Source organism: Microtus oregoni, unplaced genomic scaffold (assembly GCF_018167655.1).
Source record: "Microtus oregoni isolate MIOR12 unplaced genomic scaffold, Mior012 000026F_ref0000081, whole genome shotgun sequence".
In the NCBI taxonomy this organism is placed as follows: Eukaryota; Metazoa; Chordata; class Mammalia; order Rodentia; family Cricetidae; genus Microtus; species Microtus oregoni.
The window spans coordinates 30,626,934-30,651,326 of NW_024543085.1; the positions used below are offsets into that span (position 1 = coordinate 30,626,934).

The 24,393-nt window shown below is 41.6% G+C and overlaps 1 protein-coding gene across 2 annotated transcripts in view; it reads left to right on the plus strand.

Annotated features, from left to right (window-relative positions):
• Positions 1–238: 238 nt before the first annotated feature.
• Positions 239–24,393, plus strand: part of Nup205 (nucleoporin 205) — a 73,166-nt gene continuing 49,011 nt past the window's right edge. For both annotated transcript variants that reach the window (XM_041675657.1, XM_041675658.1), the window contains exons 1-8: positions 239–440; positions 6,065–6,207; positions 9,005–9,176; positions 11,032–11,176; positions 11,499–11,658; positions 12,940–13,168; positions 13,513–13,677; positions 22,777–22,952. In XM_041675657.1, the coding sequence (XP_041531591.1) occupies positions 413–440; positions 6,065–6,207; positions 9,005–9,176; positions 11,032–11,176; positions 11,499–11,658; positions 12,940–13,168; positions 13,513–13,677; positions 22,777–22,952 (1,218 nt within the window). In that variant the 5' untranslated portion in view covers positions 239–412. The remainder of the gene's footprint in view (positions 441–6,064; positions 6,208–9,004; positions 9,177–11,031; positions 11,177–11,498; positions 11,659–12,939; positions 13,169–13,512; positions 13,678–22,776; positions 22,953–24,393) is intronic.

Consider the following 24,393-nt stretch of genomic DNA (forward strand, 5'->3'; position numbering starts at 1 on the left):
GAGAGTCAAATACAATTTAAATTGAAATGAAGGTAACGATTTGTTTTTAAGGATTTTATAAAACCATAGGTGGGCGTCTTTCGAAGAACTTTTTTTTACTATTCCAGTGATGTACGTTTTCCATACTAGCTAACTTCGCGTCTCACTAGAAATAAACTACAAGTCCCAGGATGCAGTGCACGATTAGTCTCCGAACCGGCTGCCCTCGCCTTATTTGAACGGGAATGGTCTGAGTGAGAATCGATAACTATGGGTTAGAGCCGAGTCCGGAGTTTTGCGCACACCTGCTTGAGCCCCGCACGCGGTTCTCAGGGGGACCCGGGGCGCCTTTCTGTTCAGGCGTCGCCGCGGCCAGGCCCTCCGGTCCGGGGTCCTCCCTGCGGCAGGAGAGCTCCGACAGTCCTCCTCCAAGATGGCGGCGCTGTTGGCGGTAAATTCGGGTGAGCGCGCAGGGCCGTGGGGGACCCGCGGGGACCCACGGGGCAGGGCGGGGCCGGCCTGGAGGGAGCGCCCGCGCGGGAAGGCTCTTCGGAGTGCGGGCGCGGGTCTGTGCGCGACGCCTGCTCTCTCCGCGTTCTGGCCTGCAGCTCCGCGCCTCCCAGTTTGAATGGCGCGCGGCGCGGCTGCCGCTTTGCCCGGGAGGAGATGGGTGTTGGAAGTGGAGGCGGAGAGCCGGGCGTGCGGCCCTGAGCCTGCTTCCTCCCACCTCGTGTCCTTCGTGCGTGTGCAGCCCAGCTTTCGCCGCGGTATGGCTGCAGTCTCGGTCACTGAGGCCGAGCCTAGGGTGGAAGGAAGCGCAAAGCAGGCTGTGGGCCGGGCGGGCACAGGGTGGGGACTGACATTGTGCGAGCGGCAAGCACCTTACAGAAGGTGCCCGGCAAGGGGGTGCCAGGGGTTCAGCAGATACCTCCTAACCCTGCGGGTGTCGCCCCTCCTGCACCTTCGTAACTGCCGACCCGGATAGTGACGGAGCTATGGAAAGGTTGGGGCGGGTCATAGTTTGGTGATTCGAACCCCCAGAGATGCTTGAAAAAGGGGATGGCTTTTGACGTGTTCCTGGAGCACATTGCTGGCCATTAGCAGGGAGGACGTAGATGTCAAACATTCTGCATGAGGCGTGGCACTCCCGAAATCAGATTTAGACACTTGATTCACGAGTGCAGTTTAAGAGTCAGTAAAACAAATGCTTGCAGTGTCGTTCAGGAGCACTCTTGAGTGTTTGGTTTCTAAACTGTTTATTTTGATACCGGTTCTTGCCACGTTACTAATAGTTTTGAAAACTGCCCAAATCTGAGTTTTGAACATTAAACTATCTCAGAAGTGGTATGATAAATTGTTCTGTAGAGATGAAATTTTCTGTTTATTGGACACGTACTATGCCTCAGCACTGGGTCAAGTATTAGCCTTGCTTTATCTCATTTAATTCCTTTCTAACCCATGGAGTAATGTGGTTAAATATCTCAGATTTAATTTTGAAGTAAAGACTTGTAGAGGTTAAATTTATCTAAGATTAAACCGTTAATGGTTTTAAGCACAGTTTTGTTGATTTTGTGACGTCACATCACGCCCCCCATAGATAAATATTATATTACTAAAATTTTTAAAAGGCATGACTTCCATGTGGTAGTTGTGTTACATCTATTTTTAGCACATAATATCCTTACTCTTAAACACAAGCCATGAAGGGAAAGAAGCAGTTAGTTGTCAGTAGCTCCCAGGAGTGGACATTGTACAGGAGAGCTTTAATTGGCAGCAAGAAAAGAATGCATTTGAAAAAGCCAGTAGTCAAGAGAGTTATTTTCTTTTTATTTATCATCTTTGGGAAGAACTTAAGCATCCATGGCTGAATGGATGATGGGTGAATGGATAAGTGGAATATGACATGTATACTAAGAAGAAGATCTTGTCAATGATACATGTTGTATGACCTTTGAGGACATTGTGGAATATGCCACACACACACACACACACACACACACACACACACTCAAAACAACAAAAACAAAACAGCTATACTTACCTAGTTAGCTACACTAAAAAGAAGTTTAAAAAAGTGGGCTTAGAATGGCAGTTGCCAGGGGCTAGAACAGTGAAAGGTGGTAGTGGTGAGTATAAAGTTTCAGATTGCAGAGAAATGTGTGCGTGGGGGGAGCAGTCTCATGATGTAGCATAGGCTAGCCTGCAATTACCTGTGTATCCCAGAATAACCTCCGTCAGTCTCCCAAGTGCTGTGTGGTTACAGGTTACAGGCTACAGGCATGAAGCTCTAGGCCTGCCTCAGCGTTTCAGCTTTGCAGCATTGGAAAGGTAACACTATGTTACAACAACTGTGTGAATATGCTTGATGCTGCTGTTCACAAGAGTGCTGTCTTTTGCCATTTTTTCTATTATTTCTCTATTCACAACAAAAGCTTAAACATACAATAGGGTGGAGGAGGAAAGGGTGGTTGACGGCTAGAATTCTTATACCTGTCGGGGTTGGACCGAATGGCTCTCACTGTTGTGACTGCCATGCCTGCTGAGGAGATCCACTCACAAACAAGCTTGTAAGTAGCCACCGACATGCCAGGCTACCTGGTCACCCTGCTTTATTCACAGTGATGACTCTTTCATACCTTTTCCGCTTCTCAAACCTTTACCCTCCAGTGGACCTAGAGAAAGAAAAGCCAGCAGGCATCTTTTCACTCCCTTGCCTGAGAATCTAGATACCTTTGCACTTAGCTTCCTTCTGTGACCTTGCCCAAGGTAAATCCCACCCTTTTTGTTCTTCCACTGTTACTCTTTCCCTCTTTTGTGTGGCTTCCTCTCGCTCCATTTTCTTTTCTTTCTTTCTTTCTTTCTTTTTTTTAAGTTTTTCAAGACAGGGTTTCTCTGTAGCTTTGGCACCTGTTGTGTACTTGGAACTTAATCTGTAGACCAGGCTGGTCTTGAACTCACAGAGATCCACAGAGTAGCCTGTCTTTACCTTGATCTCATGTTCAGTTTATTTACCATTTCTCTTGCTTCTCCATTGTCAAACCTTGTAGGAGATTAGGTATGCACTCACTGTCTCCCTTTGTTTCTATGCCTCCTAAGGTTGTAAGCATTTGGTTTGTTTCTGTCCTTCTAAACAGCTCTGATTAGGGTTCTATGTTACATAGTTCACCAAATTTAACAGATTTTTAATTGTGTGTGTGTGTGTTCCTCCCAACATCTATCCTTACCGCTCCCACACAACAGTCTGTTATTCCAGGAGATACAATGCTCTCTTCTGGTCTCCATGAGCAACGCACTACTGTGCAGACATACACATGCATACATGTAATTGAAGAAGGTAAATATTTTAAAAAGACTTCTGAAGAACTAATAACTGTCTATGAACTACACATGATTAGTGTACAAGCTCAGTAAATTACATAGAAAAGTTTGGGTGTTTTCCTGTTAATGAGTCTGTCAGTAACAGATCAAAATTATGCACACAAATCACAACTGGTCTTCTCAGTTGATGATGAATCTCAACACATCAACAAACATAAGTATATAAGATTTATTTAGTTTCGCAATTTCAGTAATTATCCTTTTACCAGTAAGAAATGAAGAGCATTACATTTTTCCAAACTTCTAAATGTGTATTTTTAATATAATTTACTAACCTTGAGAAGTATATTTATTTCTTTTAATGTTTTGGAATACTTCTAGGATATCACATTTACTCATTCACCATGTATGAGACACTGGTAAGTTCAGTTCAATAAGAAAACAAACTCAGTTGCCTAAGTGGTCTGAAAGGTAATCAAGGCAAGAGGGTTCATAGTAAGGGTATTTGACCTAGCTGGGGAGGTCGGGGGAGGGAAGGATTTGGGAAGTATGAATGAACTAATATTGAAAAAAAAATTGAGAATGGACTGATGTCTATGAGGTAAGATAAGTATTTAAGGATGTGAGTATACCGGGTAGGTTCCACAGTCGGGAGAAAAGACTGCACTTTCAAAGACCTAAAGATCAAGACGGCAGGGGTACAGCAAATAGATCTGACAAGGTAGGCCATTGCCACCCTTTGCAGGGTTCTTAGGATTCTGGTTTTTGCCCTGAAAGCTCACTGAATTTGGGGCTGGAGAGGTGGGTCGGTGGCTGAGTGCTCTTCTTACACAGGGCCCAAGTTAGGCTTCTAGCCCTCACGTCAGGCTCAGCACCTGCAGCTCCAGCTCCAGTGGCTCTAATGCCCTTTTCTGGACTCCACAGGAACCTGCTGTGTGTGTGTGTGTGTGTGTGTGTATTGTATGTATGTGTGTGTTTTACAGTATAGCCTAGTTTGGCCTCAAATTTTTCTCCTGCCTCAGCCTTCTGAGGATTGGGATTACAGATGTGTTTGTGCCTTCATGGCTGTTTCTAAAATCTCTGTGATAAGACTTTTTTCGGTTTTCCTGAAACTCCCCCATTACTCCCCCCCCCCCCCCCCGCCCCCGCCACAGGGATTGAACTCAGGGCTTTGAGTTATACACTGAGCCACCCTGGGTCAGTTTGGAGACTTTTCCTTGGATCCTGTACCCACTCAGTTGCCAGTTCTAATTCCTTTCTACTCCTACAGGCCCTTCCTGTTTTACTGTCCTCACCTTAGTGTAGCTTCCATTACCGCCTTACCTACCTATTACCTTGGCTTCCCAACACTTCCTAGTCCAGTACCCATGCCCTGGAATATCATTGTCCACTCTGCTAGTTGTATGTTTGGGGTCTGGCTTTATTTGTTTTGTTTTGGGGTCACAAACTACAGGTTGAACCCCACTTGTTTTAATAGCTGAGACCAAAACTGTATGTTTTTTTGGAGGGTATAATTGCATGGAGTGTACTAGTTGAGTAACCCTGACTTAGAGTATGAAACTTTTTGAGCCTCACGGTACTGCTCAAACTTTTTAGTCTGTGCTGCAATCCAAAGCTCAAACCTATGCTGTCCTTTACCTTTACAAAGAGAGGGTCAAGAAAATGGTCCTGAGAGAAGTTACCAGGGCCAAGGGTCAGTTCGGTAGGCTCAGAAGTGACTTTTGTCAGTGTGTCTAGCTGTAACTAGGTCCTGTTGATTGACTTCTTTAATAAAATTCAGGAAAGACCCATAGGCAAACCTGCACTCTAATGCATTGATGGTGGTAGCAGTATGTGTGTGTGGGTACTTGTGGCAGCTCTGTCAGCAGGCTCTTCACTGGAGAGGGTCGCCTGACAAGTTACAGTTTGTTTTGGAATGGGATCTTGAGGCTGTCCAGGCATATCTCACTCAGGAGTTCTACCTCATCTGACCGCATAGCTGATATTTGTTGTAGGTTTGTGCCACTACATCTGGCTGACAAAAAGCTATACTTGTAATCAAAAGATTGGCAAACGGGATTGAAGTAGAAGCAAAGCAGGAAGTTGAATGATACTTGCTAAGGAAGATTGAGATGTGTTGACTCCTATTCTCCACATCCTCACATAGAAGACCTGACACAGTGCTTCTGGTCCTGGAGATTGAGCCAGGCATTTTGCACGATAAGCTTGTCTTCCACTGCCAAGATACACTTGTGGTCCCAGGCTCTCCTGTTCACAACTTCTGTTAGTGTTTGTGTGTGTGCATTGGGCTGATTCCAAGGTCCCCACACGCTGAGCACGTGCTCTACTACTGAGAGTTGCCCTGTCCCTCCCTCTCGCAACACTTAAAAGGCCCAGCTTGTTTGTCTTACTGCCTGTGGTTCCCCTTGCTGTGATTTTTGAATAAACGGTCTGTCTGGGTTTAGGCAGGCTTAACCTACATAGATCAGTCCTAACTTCCTTATTTGCTATGCTAAATGCCAAGTTCAGCTGACTGACAATCCACTTTAAGTTTGTTTGATTTTTTTTTTATTCTTGTTAGACAGCAAGTTTATATTGTTGCCAAAGAATTCTAATGAACTGTACTATTATGTTTTTGGCTGGTGTATATATGTAACATATGTATCTTTTTATATTAAGAATGGCCATTAATACTTCCTTTGGTAATTGTGTACTAAAAAGTAGGTGTGAGTATGACTAACATGTAGATGACATGCATTATTTCATGATGGTTTTATTTTTCTTTAAGCTGCCAGCCTATGGGGGCCCTACAAAGACATTTGGCACACAGTCGTAAATGCTCTTTGGAGAAGACAACCTGAAGCTGTCCACCTTCTTGACATGATTTTGAAGAAACACAAACCGGACTTCATCTCACTGTTTAAAAACCCAGTAGGAAATTTTCTTCTTTGCTTCTTAGATTTGCTTCTTCTTCTTCTCCTTTAATTTTTTTTTCTAAAAAATTAGATCTGGAGAGTGATTATCTTTTTAGTCACATTGATTGATTGATTGATTATGTGGGGTGTGGGCATGAGCATGTTATGGTCCAAAGATGAAGGGAAGAGGGCAACTTCAGTAGTGAGTTCTCTCCAGTGCATGGGACCCAGGACTTGACCTCAGGCAGGGTGGCAGGAGACTTCACTGCTCAACCACCTCACCAACACAGTTTTGTTTGTTTTTTAAAGAAAAAAAACCAGGGACTGGAGAGATGGCTCAGCGATTAAGAGCACTGATTCCTCTTCCAGAGCTCCTGACTTCAATTCCCAACAACCACATGGTGGCTCACAGCCATCTATAATGAGATCTAGTGCCCTCTTTTGGGGTGCAGGTATACATACAGGCAGAATACTATATGTATAGTAAATAAATGAATAAATCTTAAAAAAAAAGAGACATGTGAACTCTCAGTGTGTAAACATTGGTGCTTGAAGTGTGCTGTGCAATTCAGACTTTTTCAAAATGCCCCTTTCCCAAACAGTTTATTGTCTTTTTATTTTTCATGGAACTTACTATTGAATTTATCTCCAGCAAAGTGGTAAGTGTAGTATCTAAAGATGACTTAGGAAATGCAGTATATCCCACAAATGCTGGTGCCTTATAGTTTCTGCCTCTCCTAGTACCCTGACTTTCACTGATTATGAATTTCCAGATACCCTTCTGAATTTTAAGTCTCCATAGTGTAATGTAAATTGTATTAACTGAATTATTTTTTACATATCATTACTGTATCTTGACACCTTCTCAAGTAGGAAGGTACTACAGTTGAGGGATTTGAGTTTACAAACTCCTTCCTTTGCTCCTGGGCAATTTTCTGGTTGTTTGTTTGAGGTAGTTCATAAGAGTAATCAGCTGTGTCTGTATCTAAGGCTAGCTTGGAACTCTGTGTAGCTCAGGTTGGCTTTTATCCTCCTGTCTCAGCCTCTGGAATACAGAGATTATAGAAATGACATGAACAGTCATATCTGTCTGACAGTTTTTTTTTTAATGTACTAGTATGATGATGTAAGATTTACAACATTGTGCTACAAGAAGTGAGTTACTGCTTTTTTTTAAAAAAAGCATTTATCTTGTGTGGGTGTGCATAGTGCATGAGTGAGGTCAGGAGACGACTTTTGGTGGGTGAGTCTGCTGTTTTCACTGTGGGTTCTAGGGATTGAACTTCCGTCTCCAGGCATGGGACAGCAAGTTCCTTATTGCAGTAAGCCATTTCACTAGTTTGGCGTTTTGCTTTTCAGTTCTTTTGCTTTTCCTTTTTTTTCTTGCTTGTGTGTGTTTGGGAGTGGGTCGTGTTTCTAGAGATTAAATCTTGTGCTCTTGTGCATACTATGAAAGCATTCTACCGTGAGGTGTATTACCAGCCCTTTTTGTACTTTATTTTTAACAGTCTTTTTATTTTCGAAACTTTTCAGTTTACCCAGGCTGGCCTTGGACCTACTATCCTGAGTAGCTAGCTGGGATGTGGGCCTGTTCCACCAGGCCTGTCTTTCTTGTGATTTTCCTTAGTAGAAGGAGCCCTGACTTGGAGCTGGGAGTCAACTCTGCTGAATCTTCTATCTTGACTCTCCCTCATTGTAGTATGAGGAGTGGGCCTGCTTTTCGTCTGGCTGCCCGGCTAGCTTAGCCCCCGAAATAACCACAGAGAAATTGTATTAATTAAATTACTGCCTGGCCCATTATATCTAGCCTCTTCTTGGCTAACTCTCACATCCTCTTTTAACCCATATCTAGTAATCTGTGTAGCACCACAAGGTCATGGCTTACTGGGAGAGATGCTAACCAGTGTCAGTCTCAGGCAGGAGAATCATGGTGTCTGCCTGTCTCTGCTTTCTTCTTCTCAGAATTCTGCTCTGTTTACTCTGCCTATCTAAGTCTGCCCTATCAAAAGGCCAAGGCAGTTTCTTTATTCAACCAATGAAAGCAATACAAATACAGAAGGGCCTCCTACACCACCTCATGATCTCAAACAAGTTACCTAACTTACCTTGGTGCCATTTCTGTTTGGTAGAGGCGCTGTGCTAAATGACCCAGGCAGTTCTTTAGGATCTGAACTTTGACAGTTTGTTATCTGGCAGAGACTTCTCTGTGTCTTTTGTAAATATTTCAGTCAAGGAGTCTTTAGGGGGAGCTAATGAGGTAACTCAGTGCTAGGGCATTTGCCTACCATCTTTCTATCTGTGGGTTACATCCCCACCACCACACACAGAGAAAGATTTTATAGCAAATAAAATCCACGATTAACTCTACAAAGTAATGCTATTGCTCATTATTTAATACAGCTTATGTGTCTGTTTGGATTATTGGTATGTAACTAGAAAAGTCGCTTGAACATGTGGAAAACAGAGTAGTATTATTTGTGTTTTCTCTGGGTTTTCTAGCTTTGTAGAAGTTTTGAGAAGGTAGTACTGAATTAAAAAGTTGAAGGTGGTGCCAAGTGTTGCCTCATATCCTCCAGTTCTAGATTACTAGATAAGAAACACTTCAGTTTGGTATGCTACCAGGCTGTGTTGTTTTTGTTTTCACCCAGGCTGGCCTTGACTCTGCTTACCTGGCCTCTGAGTGTTAGGATTAGAGGTCTGTGCGCCATGGCAAGTCAGGCTGCATTATCGTGAAAAGACGTGCTAGGAGCACTTGTAGGACCTTGCCTCCAATATACTGTTTTCATTGCTTGATTATTATTTTATCATTCTAGCCAAAAAACGTTCAACAGCATGAGAAGGTTCAGAAAGCCAGTACAGAGGGTGTTGCCATCCAGGGGCAACAAGGAACCAGACTTCTCCCTGAGCAGCTCATTAAAGAAGCTTTTATCATCAGTGACCTTTTTGATATTGGGGAGTTGTCAGCTGTTGAGCTTCTCCTTGCTGGTAAGTTGACATTTGGGTGAAACTCTGGTACGTAGTACAGAATCATGAAGGTATGTACTCCTGACTTAGAATTTAATGCTGGGGTAACAAATGGGTTTAAAATGTTTATTTGTTTATTTTATGCATGTGTGTGTACCTGGTGTGTGTATGGGCACCATACTCATTTGAGTGCTGTGGGAGGTCAGAAGAGGGTGTTAGATCCCGCAGCTTGAGTTACTGGTGATTGTGGACCACTTTGTGGGTGCTGGGAAATGCTCTTAACTGCTGAGCCATCTGTCTAGCCCCCTAGCAGATTGTTTTTAAAGATATCATTTATTTGACAGAATGATTCAAAATATTTAATTTATCTGGATTAAAGGGCAAGCTTAGTGATCCCAGTTGTTGATGAACTGCCTTAAGGTAGATCTTGACATAGTAATTTACTAGCAAAGATTAAGTTACATCTCTAGAATTGCATGGCTCAAGGCAAGTCCTTTCATGCAATGAGTAGGAGGGCAAGGTTTACTGCTGTTTTGGACTGTCTTCTGGAGGAGGCTAGGTAGATGATGGGCATCTAGGTGAAAAATTAGGTAATTTTAATAATAATACTAGGAAGAAAATAAACTGGGTGGGCATGGGGCATAGGGATATCAGGACTGTTAAGATAGTCTGATTAGTGGGCTTAGTCAAGGCCTCTCCAAGGTGAGGACATTTGACCTGAGGCCTGTGAATCCCAGACACCCAGACTTCTTGGGGAAGGCTGATAGAGGTACAAAGACATGTGCTTCCGGTCTGAATAAATACACGTTAAAGGGAAGAAGACTCCTGAGCCTGGAACCTGGTGAATAGGGGCTAGCGGAGGAAAGTGCAGATGTTTGGACTTTATTCTCATGGCAGTAATAAGGTACTACTAGAGGATTAGCACAAACATATATAATCCCAGATAACTTAAAAATTATTCTGTAAGCCAAGTGGTTGTGGTGCATGCCTTTAATCCCAGCACTCAGGAGGCAGAGGCAGGCAGATCTTTGTGAGTTCGAAGCCAGCCTGGTCTACAGAGTGAGTTTCTGGACAGCCAGAGATACACAGAGAAATCCTGTTTTGGAAAAAAAAATTAGTTTGTGGCTACTATGTAAAGATCAGTATTTCCATAAAACACGCAGTTTATTAGTGATCACAAGGAGTCATGCAAAGGAAATACAGACATCTTAGTTGAATAGTAATTTCAAAGAGGGTGAAGATAGTTTTCCCTTGTGTGTGGGGATGTTGTCTTAATGCACTTGAGTTTTAAATTCATTTCAGGACTTTGTGCTTTTTTTTTTCCTGGCAGAGCTAGAGATAGAACCAGGGCCTTAGCTTGGCAGGCAAACACTACCCACTTAACCAGGTTCCCAGCCCAGAAGGCTAATTTAATACACATACCCTCTATCACTGTGTTCTAGTTACTCTGAGAAGACTTGTGTAAAATGAAGGTGAGTATAGCCTCCTTTAGTGTGAAGGAGCACAGTCTCATGGAAAGAGGTGGGAAGGTTTTGGCAGGAGGTGGTGCAGATTAGAGGAGAGTGACCTTGAAAGGAGGAAACTTGAAAACATTTCAAGAGTTCATATGAGTGAAGAAAAGAGGGCACAGTGTAGGAAATCAGATGGAACTGAGTTTGGAAAGTGATGGTTTCTTGTTCTTTTTGCTCGGGTTCGTCCTAACATATATATAGTGGGTGGCCCTGAGTCTGCTATGCCAGGAATTCAGGGAGCAGGGGTCCTCCGGGTCCCCTTAACTCTGAGACTCTGCTTATTTGAATAAATTTTGGAGTAAGGATTTGTGTTCCAGTTCAAACACGTCTGGACTTCATTACTAAACAATCAATTCCTTTTCTAGGAGAACATCAGCAGCCGCACTTCCCTGGCCTCACCAGAGGATTGGTAGCTGTCCTTTTATATTGGGATGGAAAGCGGTGCATTGCAAATTCTCTTAAAACCCTAATACAGTCTAGACGAGGGAAGACATGGACATTGGAACTCAGGTCTGTTTGCTCTTTGGGATTTAAGGGGTTAATGTAAAACTACTTGAATTTGAATTTGGGAAATAACAATTTCCCCTTAGTATATCCAGTTTCAGTAAACTGTGACCTCAGGTGAATAATACACTGCACTGCTCTTTGCAGAGTGATGAGTTTGTTTAAACCTGCCTTGTTTGCACATGAGAAATCACTTAGAGCCTTATTGAACTGACTGAGAGAGAGAGGGTGAATAGAACAAAACTAATTCCTCCTGGTTGTTTATAGTAATAGGCTGCTGTCAAGACAGTATTTTTGTTCATATATTGTTTATTTCTTTTCATTACAGTCCAGAGTTGGTTTCCATGACAACACGCTTTACAGATGAGCTGATGGAACAAGGATTGACTTACAAAGTTCTTACTTTGGTGTCACAGATTGACGTGAATAATGAGTTTGAGAAACTACAGAGAGAGAGAGGTTTGGGCAGTGAGAAACACCGCAAAGAGGCAAGGGTTCTATAAAATGATTTAATGGGAATCTTTGTCAAATATGAAACATTGCCGGGCGGTGGTGGCGCACGCCTTTAATCCCAGCACTTGGGAGGCAGAGGCAGGCGGATCTCTGTGAGTTCGAGACCAGCCTGGTCTACAAGAGCTAGTTCCAGGACAGGCTCCAAAACCACAGAGAAACCCTGTCTTGAAAAACCAAAAAAAAAAAAAAAATATGAAACATTAATTTCACCTAGGCAGAAGAAAGTTCTGTGTTTTATCATCATCATTACTACCTTTTTTAATTACTTATCTATTTTATTTTGTGTGCATTGATCATTTGTCTACCTGTATGTCTCTGTGAGGGTGTCAGATTCCTTGGAACTGAAGTTGCAGACACTTATGAGCCATGATTTGGGTACTAGAAATTGAACCCGGGTCCTCTGGAAGAGTAGACAGTGCTCTCAACCACTGAGCCATTTCTCCCATCCTTCCCCCCTTTTATATTTACTTACTTATTTGAATATGTGTGTGTTTATTTAGCCTGCCTATCTGTCTATGCACCATGTGTGTGCAGTACCTTCATGATCACAAAAGGGTAGAGGATCCCCTGGAATTGTAGTTATAGAAGGTTGTGAGTGAGCCTCTGTGTGTGCTAGGCGTACTTTGGAAAACCAGCCAGTGCTCTTAACCACTGAGCTACCTCTCCAGCCCCATAAAACAGAGGTTCTTGTTTTGTTTTTTGTTTTTTGAGATAGGGTTTTTCAGGCTGTCCTGTCACTCACTTTGTAGACCAGGCTGGCCTTGAACTTACAGAGATCCACCTTCCTCTGCCTTTCAAGTGCTGGGATTAAAGGTGTGCACCATCACTGCCTCCCACCCACTCCCCCTTTTTTGAGACAGGAGCTCACTAGGTAGTATTTGACTGGTCTGGAACTTGCTATTTAGACCAGGCTAGCCTCCAACCTGCCTCTGGAAGTCAAGGTATGAGCAGCCACTCCTATGGAAACCCTGCTCTGCTCATGGAATTGGTTTGTAGTTATTCCAGTTACTCTGTCAGTGTTTACGTGTTGTCTAGTTATTTCTGGAATGAATTGTTGAAGGAATTGGTCACCACAATTTCTTAAGGAATTGAAAAGAGAGGACGACTAAACCCTAGAATTTCTTCAGAATTCTGATAATTTTAACATCACTCATGGATTCTAGTTAGCGGTTTTTGTTGACTTTTATGGGAGATAGTCTACATTTTGCAACATCAGGTTGATAAAATTTATATCACAATTATGTTTTCACTTGTAGGTTTCTGATCTCATCAAGGAGTGCAAGCAATCTCTGGCAGAAAGTCTTTTTGCCTGGGCTTGTCAGTCACCATTCGCCAAAGATGACACCCTCCTCCTTATTGGACATTTGGAAAGAGTAACGGTTGAGGCTAACGGCTCCCTGGACGCAGTGAATCTGGCTCTCCTTATGGCTCTTCTCTACTGTTTTGATACCAGCTTTATAGAACAAAGCACAGAGGAACGAGATGGTATTGCATTTTTGTATTTATACCGCTTAAGGCTGCCTTTTTCCTTGAGTCTCACTGTGTGATCCAGGGTGTGTGTGTGTCTGTGTGTGTGTGTGTGTGTGTTAGAAGAAAACTTTCAGGAGTTAATTGCCATATGAGTCCAAGAGGTAGACTTAGGTTGCCAGGTCTGTTTGTATCATACTTAACTGTAGTGTGGATTTTGTTTTGTCAAATAATAATGTTAGTTAGTCATAATTCCCTTTGAAAATGCTGAGTGTTTTTGACTTGTAGATATTCCTGTATATCAGAAGTGAGAGTTTATTTCTGTTCTGTTTTGGTGAAGTGGTCTATTTTTGTGTTTTCAGATATGATTCATCAGCTTCCACTGTTGACAGAGAGACAGTACATTGCAACAATTCATTCTCGTCTCCAGGACTCACAACCTTGGAAGCTTCCTGGGCTGCAGGCCACTGTTAGACTTGCCTGGGCACTGGCATTGAGGGGAATATCCCAGCTACCTGATGTAACAGGTAAATTGTAGGTGATCTTGTTATTGTTAGGAGAAGGGATGTATCATCAGCGAATGAAAGTTTGAGATAATTGGCTTGAGCCACCACACCTAGCAAGATTTTTGTTATCTTCCTTTAAAAACTTTGGCGAGATGGCTCAGAGGTTAAGAGCATTGACTGCTCTTCCAGAGGTCCTGAGTTCAATTCCCAGTAACCATATGGTGGCAAGGTGGCTTGCAACCACCATGTATGTAATGAGATCTGGTGCCCTTTTCTGGCCTGTAGGGACACGTGCAGGCAGAACACTGTATACATAATAAATATAAATCTTAAAAATTTTTTTTTTAGGTTTAAGTGTTCTAATGTTTTGTCTTCATATATGTCTGTATACCACATGTGTATCTTATTTTCCCTGAGACCCAAGAGTCCTGTGGAGTTAGCAATGATTTCTAGCTATCACATGGGTGCTGGGAATGAAACCTGAAGAACAGAACAGCCAGTGGTCTTAACCACTGAGCCATCTCTCCAGCCTCAAGTGTATTTATTTTCAAATATCATATTTTAAATTGGGGAGAGAACATGTGTAAATATGAGCTTGAGAAAATATAAGTTCTGTTGATAAAAGTTTGTAAGCCAGGAACAGTGGCATGTGCTAGCACTTTAATCCCAGCACTTGGGAGGCAGAGGCAGGAGGATCTCTGTGAGTTTTTGGTCAGTCTGGTCTATAGAGTGAGCTCCAGGTTAGCCAGGGCAATGTATATTATATCAAAAACAACAACAAAAACCCCTCAAAACCTTATAAAGAAGTCCCGAGACTCACTATTTTTCGCTATCTCAGAGAAGAACTTCATAGGTTACTTTCCTTTCTTGGATCTAGTGGCAGAGCTCTTTAACCTTCAGAGTAAGTTAAAAGTTGAAAATTCCAGCAGGTCGAGTCACACCGATTTTTGTTTCTTTCTTGGGTGCTGATGATTGAACTTAGAATCTTCTTCATGTGTGCTAGATAAGGGTTCTGCCAGTAAGCTACTTTCCTAGTTCTTTTTTAAACAGGGCTTCGTGTACTTCAGGCTGGCCCCAAGCTATGTAACCGAGGGTGTGCTTGAACTGCTGATCCTTCTGGCTCTTCCTTCAGAGTGCTGGATTATTAAGTGTTTACCACCACAACCATCTAATTGCTATTTTTAAAATCTTTTTTTTTCATTTTCATTCTTGATTTTGTTTACAAGCTTTTCCACATTGTATCCAACTGAAAATTTAGTTTTGTAAATTCGGTGTGTTGGAAAGGAGATAATTTGGATCAATCAAGCATAGATAGGGGAGTTGGCTTAAACCTGTGTTACTATACAGGGCATCCTATTTTGCTGTCTACTTTCTTGATACTATGATTTAAGTGGTTTCCCTTGTCAAATGCAAGCTATGCTTCCATTTTAACTTGAAATACAAAAAAAGTCACTTCTGCAGGATTCATTGGTAGTGTCTGTGTATTGGTGACTGACCAAGGTGCAGTTGAAGGGAAGAAGGGTATCTGGTTCCTGTAGCTCGTGAGGATGCAGTTGTGGCAGATAGGGCACAGCAGCAGGAGGACGAACTGATGGCCTGTCTGCAGTCCAGACGAGGGGGGCACTGTGGCATGTGCCAGTTTGCTGTCTTTTCTCCTAGCCTGTGGTATGGTTCTTCCACATTTAAGGTGGGTCTTTCCTCAGCTAAACTCTGGAGTTAGTCCCAGTGTTTTGGAGGGCGGATCTCTTGTTCAAGGTCAGCCTGATTTACAAAGTGAGTTCCAGGCCAGTCAGGGATGTCGTAGTGATGATGCTCAATAACCAAACCCAAACCAAATCAAAACAACAAGAAAGCCACTCTGGAAATGTCCTCAAAAGACATGCCCAGAGTTGTTTCTCTGATTCCAACTCCAATCAAGTTGACATTTTACACCCATGTCCGTGTTTTGTTCTGATACTGGCAGTTGAGTGAACCCAGAGCCTGACTCACCAATGCTAGGGCACGGCTTCACCCACTTTCCCAGCCTGTGTTTCAGTAGGTATCATTATCCTATCGGTCACATCATTTTACATTTTGTCCATCAGTATTACGTTGTTTCCAAGGGGTTTGCAGAAAACAGTCTCTGCTGTTAGGAGTCTTTTCTTTGTACAGTTTATTAAAAAAAAAATTACAGTGAGTAGATAACTGATTAGATTTTTATATTTATCTACAAATTTCTTTTCTTACCTACATATTACATCTTTTTCATTTCTAATTCTTTAATTTACTATTTCTATGACACAAAATTAACCAACTTTAAGTAGGTGTATTATCAGAATTTTTTATAAAGAATTATTTTTTTTGTGTACATGCATATATATGTGTATGAGTGTGTATCTATTCACACAAGGCCAAATAACAACTTGTAGGAGTTACTTCTCTCCACTTTGTGAGTCTCAGGGATCATCTTAGGTCATCAGGTTTGGCAGCAGGTGCCTTTACCTGCTGATCCATTTTGATAACCATGATGGTCATATTTTTATACCATAATTTTTCAAATCTAATCTTTATTTATTTATGCATATGTGTGTATGTCTGTGTATATATGTGCATGTGTGTGCAGAGGTCAAAAGAAGGTGTTGGGTCCCCTGGAGCCGGACTTAAAAGCAGTTGGGTTCTGTCTGACTTGGTGCTGGGAATTGAACTCCAGCCCTCTCTGAAAGAGCAGCAAGTGCTCTTAGCCACTGAGGCATCGCTCCAGCTTTTTATTCCCAATCCTAAGAGGCACAATAGAGTAATGTGTAAGGATAGCCTAGGAATTACGGTCCCAGTTTCTAGTACCAGGTCTTTTGCTACTTAAACCTCTTAGGTTTCATGTTCATATTCTTATCAGTTTTAACAGTCAGTACTCTTACGGTTCTCAGAGCTGAATTCGATCGAGGCTTTGGGCTTGTTTAGCATGTTCTCTCTACTCAACTTTATTACCATCCTAAGCATTTTAAACTGAGTTGTTACTTTTTTTTTTTTTAATGTACATTGATATTTTGCCTGCATGCATGTCCATGTACAGGTGTGTCAGATCTCCTGAAACTGAAGTGAGCCACCATGCAAGTGCTGAGAATTGAACTTGGGTGCTCTGGAACAGCAGCCACTGAGCCATTTTTCCAGTCCCCTGTTAATGATTTTTTTTAAACATTAGTATCACTATTAGTTATAAGGATTTAAGAATATTGTTTTATAAAATGTGCGTATAGACCATGAAAAACCATGGGATTGTTTTTCAGCTATAAAGAAAAGCAAAATCATGACATTTGTAGGAAAATGGATAGAACTATTATGATAAGCAAAATATTACAAACTCTCAAATGAAAACATTTAGGGGTATGTGTGTGCCTGCGCGTGTGTATTGAAAGTAGAAGGAATAGTGCAGGCCATGGCATAGGTAGTGGAATTCACTTGACACGAAAACATGGAGTAAGGGCAGGAAGGGAACCAACAGTAGAGATGCAGGGGAATGTATAGTTAAGTGGGGAATAAATAAGCAAAGTGTATTGACACATCTGAGAAACGCAGTACTAAACCCTTGTACTTTTAATGCTAACTTCTTTTCAAGAATGATATACTTTGTTTTCTAGTTCAAATGCTATGGTGGGTATATAGAATTTATTTCAAAATATAAAATAAAAAGACAAACGAGGACTAAAGAGATGGCTCAGTAGTTAAGACTTGTGCTGTTCTTGTAGAAGACTTGAGTTTCCAGCAGCCATTTGGGGCAGCTTACTCTAAGGAATTCAGTGCCTCTGGGTCCCTGCACTCGGTGCTTAGTCCTCCATACACAGAGTTGAAAATAAAATATAAATCTTCAAAAAGAAACAAGAGAACTCCCAAAACCTAACTAGTTTTACCCTTACACTTACTTATATGTACAACTCTTTGGGCAGAGGCAGACAGATTGCATGTCTAAAGCTAGCCAGGGCTACATAGAGGAGCTTATAAGAAAGAAAACCAGCTAATTCATTTTCCTCTTAATGAGACTCTGTTCCTTATGTATTCTTTTTTTTTTTGCTTTTAATATACAATATTTATTGTATATGTACATAACTGACTGGATATGGCTGCACACACCTAAATCCCATCACTCTGGAAGATTGAGAGTTCAAGGCTAACATGGTCTATCAACCAAGTTCCAGGACAGCCAGGGCTACACAGGTTTTTCAGACCCTGTCTTGAAAAAACAAAATGGAAGGGGGGAGAAAAGCAATAATCATGATAAAAGCTGGGGTGGTTTTTTGTTGTTGTTGTTTTGACTTGTTTGAGAAAAGAGCTCACTCTGTAACCTTGGCTGGCACAGAACTCTTGTAGAGCAGGCAGACCTCGAACTCAAGAGATTCACCTGCCTCTGCTTTCACAGGGCTAGGACTGAAGGTGTGTGCATACTTGGTGGTATTTGCATTTTTAAGTAGTTATAACAAAAACCCATAGGAAGACTATTTAATGAGAAGAATCATGAAATTCAAAGCCTAATCTGTAAATAATTGGAACATGCTGGGGCTGACAGCTGGCTCAGCAGCTGAGTGTGTACTCTCAGCACCCACATCAGGCAGCTCACAACCAGGCATCCCGCACCCACTCCTGGCCTCTCTGAGCACCTGTAATTTGCTGCACACACATACAGCAAGATACACATAATCAAAAACAGAATGTAGGTTATTTTAACTTGAGCATGCCTTACATTGTGGCTGTTTTTCCTGAGTACTCGGCGATCTGAGTGGCATTAACTGTTTGCTATGAAACCTAAAATACTGCTGCTGTCTTAGTGTTTATGAAACACCACAGCCAAAATCTGCTTGGAGAGGAAAGGGTCTATTTCACCTCACCCCTGTAGTCTATCATCCAGGAGTCAGGGTGGGAGCCTTCTGTAGTCAGTGTCCCTACAACCGTGGTTTGCAGGCTGTGCTCCAGCCGGGCCAGCAATGGCTGCGTCCTGGGGCAAAGTCCAAGGACCCAGCAGTTTGGTCCATGAGGCTGATGTCTCAGCTGGTCTGCAGTTTACGTCAGAGTCCTGAAGAGGCAGGCTCTAATGCTAGTGAAGAGATGCCTCCGTTGCAAGATAGGTGAACTGTCGGAGCCTGTGAGGGTCCAACATAAATTCCCTAACCCAGCTGGAACGGAGTCGCGAGGAATAAAACTGACACAGCTTACACCGTCATCATGGAAAAGGCCAGAATCTCCTTATGTATTCTTAATCTTACAGATGACACTGAAAATATACTTAGCAGCAGACTATGTATTTGGTCTCTAGGACCGTGGGACAGAATAAACTACATAGCAGGTTTTCCCCAGTCTTTTTGTTGTTTTTTCCAGGCATGGTTTCTCTGTGTATCTCTGACTATGCTGGAACTCACTCTGAAGACCAGCCTGGCCTTGAACTCACAGAGATCAACCTACCTCTGCCTCCCAAGTGCTGGGATTAAAGGCATGAGCCACCATTGCATCACTTCTATGGCTAACTAGTGTGGCTACTGGTATTAATAGGTGTGTGTCACCACTGCCTGGTCTGTATGGCTAACCAGTGTGGCTGTTTTACTCTCTGAACTTCAGTCAAGCTTTATTTATTAGAATACAAACAAAATATCACTACATTTCCCATTTTTTGTCTAAAATAAAAGGAAGCATAAGAAAAACTATACACAATAAGTACAATGACTGTATACGATATATACAGGCAATAAATAGTATCAGCAATGTCTAGTCCATTTACATTTGACAAATTCAGAGAAAATACTCCATATCTATCCCTTCTTAGTGAGTCCAAAGTCTTGTACTGAATTTACTTTCTATCACAACTTGTTTTCTGCATCAGGTAGACAAGGAAATTTTTAACTATTATTATCTAGTCTTCAACTCCCTCAGAGACCAAAGAAGGAAATAATATAAACTGAGTAAGCAGGAAGTCCAAGCAAGCAACTTCCCAAAACATGTAACAAATGACCGAAACAGCTGGCTGCCTGGACAGCCACCCAAAGTTCTTCTGCAATGTTGGGGCATCCATCTTTAACCTACAAGCCTAGAATATCTGACAGACTTTTCTGTGAAGCAGGGTTTTTGAAGGACTTGTCTGGGCAAGGTTTGGTAGTCACTCTCTTTTGTGTCCTGCTTGTCCAATTAGGACAGCAGTTGAACAAATGGCACTGTCTTTCCCAGTGGCTTATTTTTTGCTACAAAGAAAGCAAGCTCCATGTGGAGTTCCTTTGATGCCCGTCATCTTCTCTGAAGTAGATTGGTACTGCCAGAAGCAGACATGTCTCATTGTCATAAAAACGAGAAAAGAACCTATGTTATTAATACATCTTAAATGCCACATTCTATAGATCTCTGAAGTGTTTGAAGGTGAACTATCTAAAATATATCTTTGTTTGACCTTGAAAACATACCCTATGTGATTACAAGTTTGATTATAATAGGAGATTAGCTATTAGCCTGCATTTTTTTTTTGTTTTTTGTTTCTTTGTTTTTTTTTTTTTTGTTTTTCGAGACAGGGTTTCTCTGTGGTTTTTGGAGCCTGTCCTGGAACTAGCTCTGTAGACCAGGCTGGTCTCGAACTCACAGAGATCCGCCTGCCTCTGCCTCCCGAGTGCTGGGATTAAAGGCATGCGCCACCACCGCCCGGCTAGCCTGCATTTTTTATTATCCTAAACAGTTGGTAATAATTTTCAAGGACCAGAAATTTGCATTACGTTGTTAAATGAGTTGTATAGGTACAATACCTTGAACAAGAGTAGAAATGTATGTACAGTATATTCTAACAAAATGAATCTCAAATTTGTATCAATATACAAAATTTGTATACAATATACAAAAATCTAATGCAGTGTAAAACATTTAAAATTAGTAGTTGCTTTTTAAAAGTAGATTCAATAGTATACCTTTTAATCTTATGTCTGTATCCTCCCTTTTTTCAAAACAAGAATCTTGAATCTAATTTTCCTTTGTTTAGCTTTTTTTCTAACCATTACCAATAACAATTTGTAACCAACCCCCCTATAAATGACAAATATCCATAACCCATTGAATGACCAGAACCTACACATCCTATCCCTCAGGAATGTAGACATTGTATTTTCAAATTTAATTCCTGCTATCTGGGGGCAATGGTATCTTTAGGGGATCTGGAAGAGAAAATTTTAGGGTTAATTGTCAAGTCCTGGGAGAGGTATCTGTATCGTTTGTTGTCCAGTCTCTGTGTAATGGGAAAGTGCAGGGCTTGTCTAAATTCCTGGCTAGAGTAGTCTGTAAGTCTGGATCGTCTCAGATAGCCACCTTGAAATTGTTCTGAGCAGTTTATAGTCCAAAGCTGATCATTAGGTGGTGTTTTTCAGCTTAGTGGTGATATCATAGTCCTAGAGGAATTGTCATTGTGGGGTCCCAGCCTCCTTTTGGAGACTTCATTAGGCGTGCTCATGGTTCACTGCACAAACCCAAAATCATGTACAGGAAGGTAGATGAAACCTTTTTCTAGAGTTAGTACTCTATATTATTACTAATATGACAAATGTTTAATATATATTAACCTTATAGAAACTTCTGTCTACAGAATATTAGTGTTTTGTCTGTGTTTTTTCTGTGTGAGGGTGTCGGGTCCCCTGGAACTGGAGTTACAGGCAGTTGTGAGCTGTCATGTGGTGCTGCCAGTTGAACCCGAGTCTTTTGGAAGATCATCCGGTGCCCTTAACCTCAGAGCCATCTCTGCAGCCCCCATGATAATTTGACATCTTATCAACATCTCTAAATGAAACTCTACCAAGTTGTAGCATTTCAGAGTGGGCAAGATGACATGTACCACTGGAAGCAACACCATGTCACATTATGACAAGATGTCACATTATGACAAGATGACATGTACCACTGGAAGCAACACCATGTCACATTATGACAAGATGACATGTACCACTGGAAGCAACACCATGTCACATTATGACAAGATGACATGTACCACTGGAAGCAGCACCATGTCACATGATGGAAAACTGCAGCATGTAAAGGCTGAGACAAAAACAAAAGGGACACGGGGTCGCTGTGGTGTGTTAGTTAACTGCGGTTTGTAGACTGTATCTAGTTCCCAGTTCAAACAGTCTGCAAAAAATTACAGAGCCCAAACAAAACAATGAAACTCCAAACCAAATCAAGACATTTCACAGTCTGGATGACACAGCTGTGTTTGACCATTGTATATTTGAAACTGAAGAATTATTTTGAAAGATATGATAATGGTATTTTTTATATATAATTTTTTATTTTATTATTTTTAGTATCTTTTGAGTTGCATATTAAACACTTATAAAGTGTTAAATTGGGATTTCTGTAATTTAGTATGTGTGGAAAATTGACCAGTATAGTTGAGATGAAGTGTCAGTCTAGAATGACGTGACGACCATGTGTGGTAAGGCTCATTCTTGTCTGTCTGTTTATGGACAGCTTGGAAATATCCAGATGTTTAAAAAAATCCCAAGTAGACTACCATACATCTTTGAATTACGATTTAAGCTTTTATTTGTAGATTGCCAGATGAGTAGAGTAAGGAAATCAGTCATGTCTAGGTTTTGTTCCTCATTCATGACTTTTCCTTTGTTCCTGTATGACCTGGAGATTTCAGTAGAATTAAAGCTCTTGTATTGTTTTAGGATGCTAATGCTTGCATAAGAGCTCTCTGACTACATCAGTGTAACATTATTCATCTCCTAACTAACAGGTCAGAGGTCACTCATAGGAAGAACATGTTCGCTCCCCTTTATTCATTCATTTTTTTATTTGTTTGTTTGTTTGTTTATTTTGAGGCAAGTTCTCACTATGTAGTTTTGACTGGCCCGCAGCTTGCTATGTAGACCAGGTTAGCCTGAAGCTCATAGAGATCCACCAACCTCTGCCTACTGAGTGCTAGGACTAAAAATGTGAACCACCGCACCCAGCTTCATGTGTTTCAGAGTACTCTTTCAGTATATTTGGAGTTTGTGAGTTCATGACAATTCTGTGTAATCTCATTTTGTGCATAGCACCGGTTAGGAGGCTGGAAAAATGTCATGGGATAGAACTTGAGTTAAAGACTTTTTCTCAGTTTGCTTTTTATATTCTAAATCTTTCTAGCCCTGGCTGAGTTCACGGAAGCTGATGAAGCAATTGCTGAACTTGCCATTGCCGATAGCGTCTTCTTGTTCCTCACCGAGTCTGTGGTGCTATCCGAAAACTTCTATCAGGAAGAATTTTACATTCGCAGAATCCATAATCTCATTACAGACTTCCTTGCATTTATGCCAATGAAAGTAAGTATAACAGTATAAAATGAGCTTTTTAAGACAGTTTAGGGCTGGAGAGATGGATCAGTGGTTAAGAGCACTGCCTGCTCTTCTAAAGGTCCTGAGTTCAATTCCCAGCAACCACATGGTGGATTACAATCTTCTGTAATGAGATCTGATGCCCTCTTCTGGTCTGCAGGCAGGCAGAATACTGTATACACAATAAATAAATAAATCTTTAAAAAAAAGAAAAAAAAACACAAAGATAAAATATATATATAAAGAAAAGAAAAACAGTTTAAAACTGTTTTGACTAAGCCGGGCAATGGTGGCGCACACCTTTAATCCCAGCACTCGGGAGGCAGAGGCAGGCGGATCTCTGTGAGTTCGAGACCAGCCTGGTCTACAAGAGCTAGTTCCAGGACAGGCTCCAAAACCACAGAGAAACCCTGTCTCGAAAAACAAACAAACAAACAAAAAAAAACTGTTTTGACTAACTTCAGATAATAAGGTCAGTGCAGACTAAGATCCGGCAGTGATGTATTACAAGTGCAGTTTGGACGGTACAGTGAAACGATATAACCCTTTCAGAAGGAGCGTTGGACACTGAGAACACAGAAGTAGTAGGTTGATGAAAATCCCTCTGTGGGTAGGTGATTACTGTTCATTTCTAGTGCCCTGGGCAGCAGGTACCCTAGTGCTGAAGGTGCCTTGCTAATAGTCTTGGTTTTCCATGTGTTCTGTGTCTTCAGAATCAGCCAGCTTTGACTTGAAATTTTCAGGCTCAGAAGGATTGTGTCTAAGCTGGGCATGGTGGCTCATACCTTTGGTCCCCAGCACTCTAGAGGCAGAGACAGGTGGATTTCCATGAGTTCTAGGTGGTCTACAAAGAGTTCCAAGGCAACCAGGGCTGTTACACAGAGAACAAAACAAAAATGTCTATGCTGAAACTATATAGACTCCCCCCCCCCATTATTTCCTAAACAATATAGAATAGCAACTGTTTCTATTATTTATGTTAGGTATTTTAAGCCATCTTGAGATGGCTTAAAGAGTATATGGGAAAATGTATGTATGATGTATTCAACTACTTTGTTATTTTGTATAAGGGACTTGAGTATCCATAGATTCTTGGTATCCTCAGGTGGTGTTGAAATTGTTCATGAATTTCAAGGGACTACAGTATTTTTATACTTGATTTGGAAGAGGCATAGTAGAAAATCTCTTTTTATAGATAATTGTTTAGACTTTTAATTTGTGGTATGCAGATGAACCTCAGTGTACATGTAAGGATGTACATATGAGGAAATGAACATAGCCAGATGGGGTGGCACGGACCTGTCATCTCAGCACCTGTTTGTTGTGTTTCTTCTGTGGTCCGGGTACTGTGCTAGGTGTGAAGCAAACAGATAGGGCGAGATCGTGTACATGGAGCGCTCTGAACCCCTCTTCTCAAAAGAGAAAAGGA